Source organism: Thamnophis sirtalis, unplaced genomic scaffold (genome assembly GCF_051295495.1).
Source record: "Thamnophis sirtalis isolate CommonGarterSnake01/CBP01778 unplaced genomic scaffold, rThaSir2_p1.2 scaffold_15, whole genome shotgun sequence".
NCBI classification, from domain to species: domain Eukaryota; kingdom Metazoa; phylum Chordata; class Lepidosauria; order Squamata; family Natricidae; genus Thamnophis; species Thamnophis sirtalis.
Genome location: NW_028261395.1, coordinates 37,704,248 through 37,718,972, shown reverse-complemented (window position 1 = coordinate 37,718,972; position 14,725 = coordinate 37,704,248). Strand labels below are relative to the sequence as shown.

Genomic DNA, 14,725 nt, shown 5'->3' with positions numbered 1-14,725 from the left:
ATAGGAATGGAATGGAATAGAATAGAACCGGAAGGGACCTTGGAGGTCTTCTAGTCCAGCCCCATGTTCATGCAGGAGACCCCATACCATCTCAGAGAGATGGCTGTCTAGTTTCTTCTTAAAAACATCCAGTAATGGAGCGCCCACGATTTCTGGAGGCAACTTCTGTTCCACTGGTTAATTGTCCTCACTGTTAGGAAGTTTCTCCTTAACTTCAGGTTGCTTCTCTTTTTGATAATGGTTTCCAATCATTATTTATCATGCCCTTTGGTGCTTTGGAGAATAAACTAACCCCCTCTTCTTTGTGGCAGCTCCTCAAATACTGAAATACTGCTATCATGTCACCCCTAATTCTTCTTTCCAAAACCTTTTTTTTAAAAAAAATATTTATTTATTTTTAATTAATTAATTAATAAGAGCTAATGAAACTGGCTTGGTGAATAGAATAGAATAGAATAGAATAGAATAGAAGTCTTTATTGGCCAAATGTGATTGGACACACAAGGAATTTGTCTTTGGTGCAGATGCTCTCCATCTACATAAGGGGAATAAAAATACATTTGTCAAGAATAAAAAGATGCAACCCTTAGTGATAGTCAAGGTTACTAATAAGCGATCAGATCGTACTAGGAAACAAATAAAAACAATATAAATTGTAAAGATGCAAGCAACCTGGATATAGCCATAAGTAGGAAGAGATAGGTACTAGGAAGGAAGAGAAGAATAATAGTAATACTAATAGTCTTAGTAAATAGTTTGACAGTGTTGTGGGAATTATTTGTTTAGCAGAGCAATGGCGTTTGGGGGAAAACTGTTCTTGTGTCTTGTTGTTCTGGTGTGCAGTGTCTTATAGCGTCGTTTTGAGGGTAGAAGTGGAGACAATTTCTATCCATGATGTGAGGTGTCTTAAGTATTTTCACAGCCCTCTTTTTGACTCGTGCCGCATAGAGGCCCTCAATGGAAGGCAGGTTGGTAGTAATTAATTCTTTCTGCGGTTCTGATTATCCTCTGATGATGATGTTCGGTGACTAAGGGAGCATCCTCTGAAATGGAAATGATTTGGGTTTTTTTCCCCCAATGTGAACCTGTCTCTCCATTGTCCACAACAGTTACGCCCCGTTCCGTGTCTCTCATTTTTAACCCAATTTTTCTCCTTTTTTTTTTCCCCTCCCCATCAGGCGGGAGATTGGATGACGGCTCCGATGTCGAATCCGAACCGGACCTCCCTTTGAAGCGCAAACAACGCCGGAGTCGGACCACTTTCACGGCCGAGCAGCTGGAAGAGTTGGAAAAAGCCTTCGAAAGGACCCACTACCCAGACATATACACTCGAGAAGAGCTGGCCCAGAGGACAAAGCTGACCGAGGCCCGGGTCCAGGTCAGCGGAAAACATCTGCCTTGGGGTTGGAAGGGAAGCTGTGGGAACACGCATGCCATGGGGGTGCCAAGAATTTGAAAACTGGAAACGTCCCAGATGCAAACAGCCTCTTAAAAATTGTGGAGAGCAGTTTCTTTTTCCCCCGCCATGTCCTGGGTGAAAAAATATATATATTTCATTATTGCATTAGGAACTGTTTCTCTCTGCAAAACAGAATGACAGGGAATTTATTTTTTAAAACAATCAAATGAAATAAAATAGAGGGACGCGGCCAGATCGCAAGTCCGAGAGAGAAGGAAAGAATTTGGCCAACCCTTTCCAACTTTAAAAATCTGATTGATAAATCTCTGGGTTCACCTTAGTGTCCAAACACCACACACGTTAGGATTGTGAATTTATTTTATTTTATTTTATTTGGTTTGTCAAACACATACAATATAACCAGGGGTGGATTGCTGCCGGTATTACTCCCGGTTCGCTTTGCGCACACTTTGCGCATTGCTTGCACATGCGCAGCTGCTTGCCCATTGTTCTGCGCATGCGCAGATGATAAAATGACTAAAAAAACATGCCGACAATGGCATGGGCGACTGGGGAACCGGTTTAGGGGTGTGGCCAGCCTGCCGTCCCTACTGGTTTGGCAACCCAGTCCAATTACCACTACCGGTTCACCCGAGCCAGTGCAAACTGGTAGCAACCCACCTCTGAAGGTAACAGGTGTAAGTGTAAGTCCGTAGGACAGGGACGGTAGGCACACTCGTGTGCTTATGCACGCCCCCTTTACGGACCTCTTAGGAATGGGGTGAGGCCCACGGTGGCAGTTTGAAGTGAAAGTTATGGGGGGTTTGAGGATGTAACCATGGAGTCAGGTAGAGCATTCCAGGCATTGACCACTCTGTTGCTGAAGTCGTATTTTCTGCAGTCGAGTTTGGAGCGGTTTACCTTGAGTTTGTATCTATTATTTGCCCGAATATTATTGCGGTTAAAGCTGAAGTCATCGTTGACAGGTAGGACGTTTATAGCAGACAATTTTGTGTACTACCCTTAGGTCAGACCGTACCGTAGGTGGCACAATTCCAGATGATGAAATGATTGTCTGGAGTGAAGGAATTTGTGCAAGGCGGAAGACGGGAATGTCAGCTTGGCCACTCAGGCGTCTTATAAATTTAATTCCCTCTTCATCTAAAAGGGTTTTGTGGGGTGGAGAAAACTTTTTTGGTCTTCACTCTGCCACCTTGTGGGAAGGCTCCAGAGTTATATTCCAGGACGGTTAACAAAACAGCAACTTCAGTTTAATTTAAATTTAATGGTGCTTTGGAGTTTTGAAAGGCCATTCACCTAACTAGCATCTTTATTGGCCTATTAATGGAGTTTTTGAGATGATCGTCAATGAGAAATGAAACTTTTTCTCACCATTTTGAGAAAGGCAGGGGATGTTTTTAGCAAGGGCAGCCTCTGAATGTTTCAGCTACCTGAAACATTTCACTGTCCACAGTGTGGTTTCAGAAAATGCTATTTTATTTCATTCCTAGAAATAATAATAAGCTTGACTGATTAGCCTATAGGCCATATTAAAGCACAAGGTTCAAACATATATTACCAATAAAATCCTATACGAACCATTTAAAATAAGAGCAGGGTAAAATACAATAGTGATAGGATAAGGTGCAATATAATTTAATATATAAATTTAGAAAATAGAAAATAAAATGACATAAAATTATATTTTGGTGTTAACACTTACAATCTACCCCAATCAGTCCCACGTATGCAGATCTCAACCAAACCATTTTGGTTTAAGTACTGTGCTGTGTTGAATGTTATTTTCAGGTTCTGGCCAAACTTAAGGTAAGTTGTTTTGATATGGGGATCCCGATGGCTCATCCTTGCAAGGCACCTGTCTCTCACCCGCTTATACAAGCAACCATCCAATAGGATGTGAGCCAGGCCTTCTACCTCTGCCGCTCCACAAATGCAGAGACGCCCTTTGCAGACTATAGAATGGAATCTCCCATGTCTGACCCTTGTGTCAAGTTGTTCGAATCTCGCTCGCGTAAATATCTCCCTAAGATGTTTTGGCAGTTGTAACTTCAAACAGGGGTCTACTTGAAAACGACGTTTGTATTTTGCTCAGCCATTTCATGTTACCCACCTTACTAAGGATAGCTATATCATTTTGTGCTCCTATATCCTTAATTCTTTCGGCAGCTTTTTTTTTTTTTTTTTAGTTGTTCTCCTGTTACACAAGAAACGGGAAGGCCACAGGCTTCTTACAAAATCTGTTAGTTTGGTGATCCAAGAGATTTGCGATTGCAATTTCATTTGCTTCAGTACACATAATTTGGGGAGTCTGTCAGTGTCCAGAGTATGGGTAGGGAAAGGGGGAAGATCTCTCTCCAAAATTCAGAGCTGCAATTTGCAGAATTCCTTCCTCCGTGTTCATCCTTCTTGGCCAGCCCACTTCCAGCAGCTGTTCGTTTCCCTGCGTTTCTCATGGTTTTCTCATCTGTCGCCCCCATCGTCTGGCACTGTCCACATCTTCCCACCACTCTGCCCCCTTTAAAATTTTCTGGGTATCAAAAAGGATCTTCTTACTGGCCCCAGAGGTGTCCTGGATGGCAGCGTGGAAAAAAACAAGGAGCCAAAACTGAGGGGTGTGTGGGGTGTGGTTTTTTTCCACCCTTCTCTCTTTCCTTCTCTCAGGGACAAGTGAACCCAACTGTAAACTAGCCATGCATCTGGGGCTTGCTTGTTAGTTTGCTTGCTGATGTTTGGAGTCCTTCGCTGAAAAAGTCAGAGCTTTGTTAAGATTTAAACATTGAACCTGGGAATGGAGGAGCGAGGGAAGGTGGTAGGATGGCCACGGAGAAGGATAGGATAAGAGAACATAAGGACATACCTTTGTTGTCCCTTTTTTCTGTGCACACACTGGCAAGCACGACAAAACGAAACGTTGATGTCTGCTCTCAAAAGAAAATAAATAAATAACCCTACATATACATGCACACACATATACACTTGCTATATATAAACAGACAGACAGACAAACATACACACACACACACACACACACACATATATATATATGTTTGTATGTATGTATGTATATATATTCACACATACATACATACCTGTACATATACATATATACATACATATACACACACATATATACATACACACAGAGAGAAAGAGAGAGAGATACAGAGAGAGAGAAAGAGTGAGAGAAAGAGAGAGAGAAAGAGAGAGAAAGAGAGACAGAGAGAGATACAGAGAGAGAGAAAGACAGTGGGAGAAAGAGATACAGAGAGAGAAAGAGACAGACAAAGAGAGATACAGAGAGATGCAGCGAGAGAGATACAGAGAGAGAGATACAGAGATAAAGAGAGATACAGAGAGAGAGACAGAGATTCAGAGAGAGAAAGAAAGAGTGAGAGAAAGAGAGAGAGAAAGAGAGAGAGAGATACAGAGAGAGAGAGCTACAGAGAGAGAGAGAGAGGGAGACAGAGAGAGATACAGAGAGAGATACAGAGAGAGAGACAGAAAGAGACACACACACACACACACAGAGAGAGAGAGAGAGAGAGAGAGAGAGAGAATCATAGAAGTGAGTACACCCACTCATATTTTGTAAATATTTAAGTATATCTTTTGATGTGACACTGAAGAAATGACACTTGGCTACAATGTAAAGTAGTGAGTACACAGCTGGTATAACAGTGTGTGTATATCTATTTGTCTGTCTCCATGTTGCCATGTGCAAATAGGTTGCAATATAAATTTCATAAATAAATTCTCTCTCTCTACACACACACACACACACACACACACACACACACACACACACACTCGTGTACACACGCACATACTCATATATACAGTGAGCCCTCGACTTACAACAGTTCCTTTAGCGTGACTGTCGTAGGGTCCTCGGGGGGTCCCGTGATTCCCCCTTATTTGCGATGAGCCAAGTCAGTGGGGAAAGTGGGATACACTTAACAGCCATGTGACTAACTTAACCACTAACACCTGTGGCAAGAAAGGTTGTATAATTGGAGTGGGGGGGAAGGACTCACTTAACAAATGTTTCACTTAACAGAAATGTTGGCCTCAATTGTGGTCGTAACTCGAGGTCTACCTGTAGAATTGTTAGAATTCCACCAGAATTGTGAAACGGGGTGAGGGGGGTGGGGTGTCAATGAGGGGGCTGTTTCCTATTTTTAAAAAGTGGGAGGCGGAGCTTAGAGAGGGGGTGGAGCTAAGGACTTGCCCGGCTATGAGTAGTCCTTGACTTATGACCACAATTGAAATTTTTGCTGTTGAGACATTTGTTAAGTGAGTTCAGCCCTGTTTTGCCACCTTTCTCGCCCACGTTGTTAAGCGAATCCCTGCAGGTGATAAGTTAGTAAGCGAATCTGGCTTCCCCACTGACTGGTCAGAAGGTCGCAAAAGTGGACCCCGGGACCCTGAGGCACGTACAACGGTCGTAAATACGAACCAAGCATCTGAATTTCGGGATGCCGAAAAGAAACAAAACGGTCGTAAGTCACTCCCCCCCCCCCCGTGCCATCGTAATGTGGCACTCCCTACCTTAGACAGAAGGATTGGTTTTGGGGAATTTAACCGAGTTTGAGCCCACTGAAATTCAGCATGGCAGTAGCTGTGACTCTTAAGGTGGGCTGGTGGTGGAGGATGATGGACGCTGGAGTCCGAACATCGAGAAAACTCTGTTTAGTAGTGACAACGTTGTGGTGGAAACCTCCCCACTCAGGCTTCAACTGGGGGACCCTCGATTTTTTTCCCTGGGGTGGGAGCCGGGGCCCAACTCCAAGCAGCTCTGTCCCCCCCCCCTGCCCCATTTCCTATTTCTCCCCATAGGGTGGGCCCCATGGGAAGCCACGGCTCTCCATCCAAGCGCCAGTCTGTTTATTTTTCGAAACGGATCCCGGTGGCAGGCGAGGCTCCTCGGAGCGGCTGATAAAACCTCAAACAGTGATGGAGTGAAAACAGCTTTGCTTTGAAGTGGGTCTCGCATTACCCTCTCCGCTCCAGCCTGTATATTTTATTCACCCATAAAATGATTTATAAGCATTAAAAGAGAGAGAGAGAGAGAGAGAGAGAGAGAGAGAGGCGTCCGCTACCGTTTGGAGAAGGGGCATGGGAAGGGGAGGGGGGGAATTACGGATGGTCGAACCGCTGGGCTGTATTTTAAATCGTCTGCAATTTCTTCTTACACACCGACACACGCACCTCTCTAAGTAACAGCAGGGGGCTTTGGGTAGTGGGCAAGGAATCCATCTCTGTCACTCCCCAGTTTTCTCCTTTCTGTCTTTATTTTAAGTTTTTTATTTTTCCCTCCTTTCAAATTCATTCACAGATATACATTCTTATAATTGCTATTTAATATTTGTCTATTCACCATTAGTCTCTATACTCACTTTTACACACACATATATATAACACAGTTTGAGTCATTTACTTGCCACCCCGTGCTTCCATCTTATTTTGCTCCTTCCATCTTCTCAACCTCCCTTTTCTGCCTTCTCTTTTCCTCCTCTCCTCTCCTTCCTTCCTTCTTCTTCCCCTCCCATTCCCCTCTCCATCCTTCCTTCTTTCTTCTTCTCCTCTTTCCCCACTCTTTCCTTCCTTCCTTCTTCCCCTCTCATTCCCCTCTCCATCCATCCTTCCTTCCTTCTTCTTCCCCTCTCCTTCCCCTCTCCTTCCTTCCTTCTTCCTTCTTCCCCTCTTTCCCCACTCCTTCCTTCCTTCTTCTTCCCCTCTCCTTCCCCTCTCCATCCTTCCTTCCTTCCTCTTCCCCTCTCCTTCCCCTCTCCTTCCTTCCTTCCTTCCTTCCTTCCTTCTTCTTCCCCTCTCTTTCCCCTTGCCATCCTTACTTCTTCTTCCCCTCTCTTTCCCCTCTCCATCCTTCCTTCTTTCTTCTTCCCCTCGCTTTCCCCTCTCCAGTTTTTCCTTTCTGTGTTGGGAAAAAAAATGAGAAAGGAAGAACAATACAAGCTGGAGAAAATGATTAAAAAAAAAAAAAGGCAGTAGACAGGGCAGGGAGAGGGGTTGGACTAGATGACCTACAAGATCCCTTCCAACTCCGTTAACCTTCAACTGAATCATCTCTATATATACTGCTTTACATCCCTGAGAGACACGGTCCTTTGAAGGATGGATAAGGGTTGTGATATTTTATTTTACTTCTTTATTTGATTTGTCAACCGTTTACAAGATAATAGGAATAAAGAATAAATATGAGTATGAATGAAATGAGGACAGTAGGATAGGGATAGTAGGCACAATGGTGCGCTTATGCATACCCCCTTTAAGGACTTCTTAGGAATAGGGTAAACAGTAGACAGTTTAAGGTTAAAATTATGGGGATTTGCCAGGTGGAGCCTCCATAAACAGGAGCAGTGGAACTTTGAGGGCAGGAAGCGGCCAGGAACGCTCCTAATTTCATTTAAATTCCTCCTGTTCGTTAGCTTGGCCTTCTTCCCCTGGAGACAGGATAGCGGGCACCAATTTTTATCCTTAAGCTATGCAGGGAATCCTTGCTGAATGACCGCAGTTGGAGTTGGCAGCCCCATCACTTAGTGGTGCGGTCATTAAGCAAGATACCTTGTTAGTTGGGGCTTGCAATTCCACTGCTGTTTCCTCCATTAACTCCGCTTGTTGGAGGCTGGCTGTGACGAGCGCCAACGCCGATGCCAAGTTGCTTTTCCAGCATCGCCATCGCTAAACAGGGCAGCCGTTAAACGAGGACTCCCTGTGTATAATACATGAATTTGAAGATGCAGAGTTGAAGAAGAGAAGATTACTGAGTAAAGGATGGTGGCTGTGCCAATTTTTATTTTTTTAGAATACCCATCCGGAGGAAGATAGCGGCTTCCTGGATTTCGCCCGGCCCCCCAACAGTTGGTTTCAAGGATATACTCTACCTGAATAGGGAGGCTCTAATCTCAGCACTTTTAATATCATCTCAGGTTTTTAAACCTAGATTGGACAGTGATTTGTCCGGAATGGTCTATATAGGATCCCTTGCTCGAGTAGTGGGTTGGACTAGAAGACCTCCAAGGTCCCTTCCAACTCTGCTATTCTGTATTTTGAAAACTTCTTGTGCCCCGATTTGGGCTTTTTTTTTTTTTTTTTTTGACTCTGCCAGTTTTGGTGGGGAAAAGAGAGGCTGGGTGTGCTTATATAAAGACCAATAATTCCTTCCCAGAGTGTGGGAAGCAGCAGAATATCCCCAGGGGCCCAAAATCTCAGATATACAGTACATATACATACATACATACATACATACATACATACATACACACACACACACACACACACACACACAAACACAAACACAAACACACAGAGAGAGAGAGAGAGACATATATGCCATTTTAAATTAATGCCGTCATTATTCTCTGTCCACTACTGAAGCCCCTGCAGATGCGATGAGCTTCATCGTCCGCATCGCACCTGGCTTATCCATTACATGTCAGCCCAGCCCAACCCCCCCCCCAAAAGGAAGAAACTCCATCCCCATCTCCCCCCCACCCCAACTAATCCATCAAAAATCTTTGCCAGGAGAAATTTGGGGAAAGAAATATCTTGCATCCTGGGCTAATGGATACAATTGGTGTCTCCAAACCCCAAAATTCTAGCCATAGGGGTAATATATACACCCCTATCCCTATACACACACACACAACACACACACACACACACACGTTCTTTGGCTTAACAATTCTCCTTCAGCAAAACAGAAAAGGTTTTATGTGACAGTCCCACCCCCCACCCCCTCCAACTCAGCAATTTCTCTCACTTCCCAATTCCTGGAGTACGGATTTCTTTTCTATTTTTCCTGTTTATTCCCCCTTCCCCCTAAAAATTCCAGTTGCTCTGAAATTTAATCACGTTGCTCATCCTGTGAGGCCTTCGGAGATATTAAGCAGCTGCAATGCTGACACTCCTAAAAGCTAAAACTTGCCGATTGTTCGTCTTCGTCCCGTTTCCCACCCACCCACCCTCCACTCCAAACTGTGTGAATTTACGGCTGACAATGTTTGAAAAAAACAATATTAAAGCTTCCCTTATAGATTGTGGTTGCACAGAACCAGCCCAGATTCTGATAAAGAAGTTGCAGCGTTGGTGCAGAGAAATGGCACATCATTTTTCCGTACAGATTGTGTATTTAATATTTTATTTAAAAATCACTATGCAAATGTGGGGGGAAAGTCTTTGATTGTCCCTTAGAACAGTGTTTCTCAACCTTGGCAACTTTAAGACATGTGGACTTCAACTCCCAGAATTCCCATGTGGATTTTAATGGCCAGAATTCCCATGTGGATTTCAACTCCCAAAATTCCTATGTGGATCTCAATGGCCAGAATTCCCATGTGGATTTCAACTCCCAGAATTCCTATGTGGATCTCAATGGCCAGAATTCCCATGTGGATTTCAACTCCCAGAATTCCTATGTGGATCTCAATGGCCAGAATTCCCATGTGGATTTCAACTCCCAGAATTCCTATGTGGATCTCAATGGCCAGAATTCCCATGTGGATTTCAACTCCCAGAATTCCCATGTGGATTTTAATGGCCAGAATTCCCATGTGGATTTCAACTCCCAAAATTCCTATGTGGATCTCAATGGCCAGAATTCCCATGTGGATTTCAACTCCCAGAATTCCTATGTGGATCTCAATGGCCAGAATTCCCATGTGGATTTCAACAGCCAGAATTCCCATGTGGATTTTAATGGCCAGAATTCCCATGTGGATTTCAACTCCCAAAATTCCTATGTGGATCTCAATGGCCAGAATTCCCATGTGGATTTCAACTCCCAGAATTCCCATGTGGATTTCAACTCCCAGAATTCCCATGTGGATCTCAATAGCCAGAATTCCCATGTGGATTTCAACTCCCAGAATTCCCATGTGGATTTCAATGCCGAGAATTCCCATGTGGATTTCAACTCCCAAAATTCCCATGAGAATTTCAATGGCCAGAATTCCCATGTGGATTTTAACTCCCAGAATTCCCATGTGGATTTCAACTCCCAGAATTCCCACATGGATTTCAACACCCAGAATTCCCACGTAGCTTTCAATGCCTAGAATTCCCACAAGGATTTTGATGCCCAGAATTCTTTGAGTTGTAATCCACCTGGGAATTCTGGGGGTTGAAGTCCACATGTCTTAAAGTTGCCAAGGTTGAGAAATATTGGAGTTTGTCAGTGACCAGCAACTACCAGACCAAAAAATGGCAAAGAAAGAAAAAAAAACCTACCCATATTTCCTAATTTTCCGTTACTGCTCTCTGTGTTTTTACCAACGCCTCTCGTTCCTTATCTGGTGCCCTGCTGGACTTCAGCTCCCATGATTCTCTGCCTCCCTGAAGATTCTGGGACCCATGTTAGAAGATGCCTTTCTTTGTCCCATTGGTGATGTATCAGGCGCCGTCAAGTTGCGCAGCCCATAACAGGCTCCACCTCTTTCTCCCCAGGTGTGGTTCAGCAACCGAAGAGCCCGTTGGCGCAAGCAGGCTGGGGCTAACCAACTGGCCGCTTTCAACCACCTTCTGCCCGGTGGCTTCCCCCCAACTGGCATGCCAACGTTGCCACCCTACCAGCTGCCCGATTCAACGTATCCGACCACCACTCTCTCCCAAGGTGAGCTCCTCTTGAGTCTTCCCAGGTAGGCCCAACAGGAAACACGAGCGGCCGAGCTAATTCTGCTCTGTTACAGGGTCTTCTATTTGAGCAGAAGGTTGGACTAGAACAGGGGTCCCCAACCTTTTCGGACCTCAGGGACCACTAGATTCATACTTTTCAATCCCGCGGACCACTAATGCCTAATGACAGGCTGGGTGGGCATGGCAAGGTGGCCGTGTGATCGGGTGGGCGTGGCCAACTCGATGTCACTCACGTCAAGGGGCACCTCATCAGCCTCTACTTGCCCCTTCACTCCCAGCCACTCCTTGCCCGCCCAGGCTCCTTAGGGCCCCAACAGGAAGCAGTTGCTGGAGCTAAGCAGCCACCATGAGAAAGAGTTGGCAAAACAGCTCAGTTCAAATTGGATCTGGCCAAGAAGGAGGCTCAGCAGAAGCACCTCCCTGAGGACTAGGAGCATAGGCTTTCCAAGCAGAGGGAAGACCTGCGAGAGTGCAAGGCCAGGGACCGGTGCCCGGATGCTCAGTGGGCTGAGATGGTCAGCCAGTTCCAGGCCATGATGCAGCCCCACTGGAACGAGGCCCTCCGGCTCTTTGCCACCAGTGACACTTCCCTCCAGCCTTTGCCCAAAACCCCACACCAGGAGGCTGAAGCAGACCCCAAATCGGAATTTCTGCCCCCTCCGACATGCACAAAAAGACCCCGAAGGGGGAGACTCTCTGCAGCAACACAAGCATTCATTGCACATATCCATCCCAGGGGGCATAGTTTGAGGACCCCTGATTTAGTGCAATATAAAAAATGCAAATTTTTTTCTGCGGACCACCAAAATTTTGTTGCAGACCACCAGTGGTCCACGGACCACCAGTTGGTGACCGCTGGACTAGAGGACCTCCATGGTCCCCCCAATTCTGTTGTTCCACCTATTTTCCTAATGTTATGCAGCTGAGGGCTATGCTGCTTCTTGTCTAATCATCCCTTAAGCAGCATTTCTTCACCCCTTCTTTCAACATCTTTCTCACATCCTGAATCTGGGTGCCCGTTCTGCCGTATCCTGCAATCGGTGCCATTTTCTCTTTTATTTACAATCAGTTTCATCGCCCACTTTGATTTGCACAACTCAAGGTGTCAGGGCATCAAATAGCAATAGCACTTACACTTATATACCGCTTCACAGTTGCTTTTACAGCCCTCTCTAAGTGGTTTACAGAGTCAGCCTCTTGCCCTCAACAATCTGGGTCCTCATTTTACCCACCTCGGAAGGATGGAAGGCTGAGTCCACCTTGAACCTGGTGAGATTCAAACTGCTGGCAATTGGCAGAATTAACCTGCAATGCTACATTCTAACCACTCTGCACGGAGGAAGGAAAAGGAAGGAAGGAAGGAAGGAAGACAGCAATAGCATTTGGACTTATAGACCGCTTCACATTGCTTCACAGCCCTCTCTAAGCAGTTTACAGAGTCAGCCTCTTGCCCCAAACAATCTGGGTCCTCATTTGACCCACCTTCCCAAGGATGGAAGGCTGTCAACCTGCAGCCGGTCAAGATTGAATTGTTGGTATTGGGCAGAGTTAGTCTGCAATAAGGCATTCTAACCACTAGGAGGGAGGGAGGGAGGGAGGGAGGGAGGGAGGGAGGGAAGGAAGATAGCAATAGCACTTAGACTCATATACCGCTTCACAGTGCTTCACAGCCCTCTCGAAGCGGTTTACAGAGTCAGCCTCTTGCCCGCAACAATCTGGGTCCTCATTTGACCCACCTTGGAAGGACAGGAGGATGAATCAACCTGGAGCCTGGTGAGATTTGAACTGCCGAACTGCAGCTAGCAGTCAGCTGAAGTAGCCTGCAGTGCTGCGCTCTTAAGCACTGCGCCACCTCGGCTCTTCTTCCCTTCCTACAAACCGAAACAACAACTCTGCGAGTTTGGGTCGAGTTTCAGCTGTGAAAAGTCACCCAGCATATCTTGCGTGAAGCCGAAACTCCCTTGCTCGGTTGGGGCATTCTGGGAGTGGAAATCTGCTCGTCTTAAAGCAGGCCAGGCCGAGGAACATGGGCTGCTTTGAGGAGGCCGGTGTGTTTCCTCCTCAAACTTTGTGCAAAGTTAAGAACCCCCTTACTACAGTTGGGGGGGGGGGGTGTCCAAGGAAGTGAGTGATGGCCTCAAATCTGTTGGTCACTTGTGCCTTCAGACAAGTGTATGGGGTTTACACAAAATTGCGTTGCAATTCCTATCTGAATTGCTTAGTGTTGTTGACTTCACAAGCTAGCGTACCATCCTGGCGGTCTCCTGTCCCTTTCCTGGTGGTCTCCTTTCCAGTTCTCCTTAATTCTTTTCCGTCAACTCCTCAAGGAAATGCATGGTCCCTTTTGTATTATTGGTGTCATTGACTTCTCAAGCTAGCCTTCCGTACCTGGTGGTCTCCTATCCCTTTCCTGATGGTGTTCCTATCCTTTCCTGGTGGTCTCCTTTCCAGTTCTCCTTATTTCTTTTCCGTCAGATCCTCAAGGAAATGCACGGTCCCTTCTGAATCGTTACCCTCGCTGAATTCTCAAGCTAGCCTTCTGTACCTGGTGGTCTCCTATCCCTTTCCTGATGGTGTTCCTATCTTTTCCTGGTGGTCTCCTTTCCAGTTCTCCTTATTTTTTTTCCATCAGATCCTCAAGGAAATGCACGGTCCCTTCTGAATCGTTACCCTCGCTGAATTCTCAAGCTAGCCTTCTGCACCTGGTGGTCTCCTATCCCTTTCCTCGTGGTCTCCCTTCCAATCCCGGTGGCCTCCTTTCCAGTCCTCCTCCAGCTTCTTTTCAGTCAGCTCTCCAAGGAAATGCGTTTGACTGCAGGGGCTTCTTGCTCACGGCTCCTTCTTTCCCCAACAGACGGAGGCAGCACCGTGCACCGGCCCCAGCCTCTCCCTCCGTCCACCATGCACCAGGGTGGCCTGTCGGCAGCCACCCCTGACTCCAGCTCTGCCTATGGGGCCCGGCACAGTTTCTCCAGCTACTCAGACAGCTTCATGAACCCCACAGCTCCAGCCAACCATATGAATCCCGTCAGTAATGGCCTGTCTCCACAAGTAAGTCATTCTTACCTTTCCTCTCGAGGCATTTGCAAAAGATGTCAGGGACCCATGGAAGAGTGATGGGGCGCTGTGGGAATCAGAGGGCCACAACTGGGGTGGCTTACTGCTTTTCTGATATATTAAATTCTTGCCCACCAACGCAACAGTGGACAAGGCATCGCACTCTACAAAGAGCCTACTGTGTTTCCCCAAAAATAAGGCAGGGACTTATTTTCTTTTGGCCCCCGCAAAATAAGTGCTCGGTCTTATTTTCGGGAAGGTCTTATTATTTTGGAGGTGCAGGAGGTCCCTTAACCTGATCCAGAGGGCCAGAAGTTCTGTCTCTGTTTATGGCACACTCTTATCAGCCTCAGCGTCGCTGAGCCTGCCCGCTCTTTTTTGCGGCCGCCACTAAGAGAAGGGGTGCGGTAGCTAAGGTTTGCGGGAGTGGCCACCGCAAGGCCGTTCCACGTGGATGACAGGTGCATATGGGGCATGTTTCCCCCCCCCCCAACAAGGAAATGATGGGGACTGGCTGTGCATGCATTTAAATATTTTCATAAAGGGCTTATTTTAGCACATGCGCTCAAAAGCTCGATTGGGCTTATTATCCGGGGA

At 46.1% G+C, this 14,725-nt stretch overlaps 1 protein-coding gene across 1 annotated transcript in view; it reads left to right on the top strand.

Annotated features, from left to right (window-relative positions):
- PAX7 (paired box 7) overlaps positions 1 to 14,490 on the top strand; it is a 77,369-nt gene extending 62,879 nt beyond the window's left edge. The window contains exons 5-8 of the mRNA XM_087702433.1: positions 1,179 to 1,378; positions 10,883 to 11,048; positions 13,926 to 14,122; positions 14,476 to 14,490. Of these exons, the coding sequence (XP_087558559.1) occupies positions 1,179 to 1,378; positions 10,883 to 11,048; positions 13,926 to 14,122; positions 14,476 to 14,490 (578 nt within the window). The remainder of the gene's footprint in view (positions 1 to 1,178; positions 1,379 to 10,882; positions 11,049 to 13,925; positions 14,123 to 14,475) is intronic.
- Positions 14,491 to 14,725: the final 235 nt, after the last annotated feature.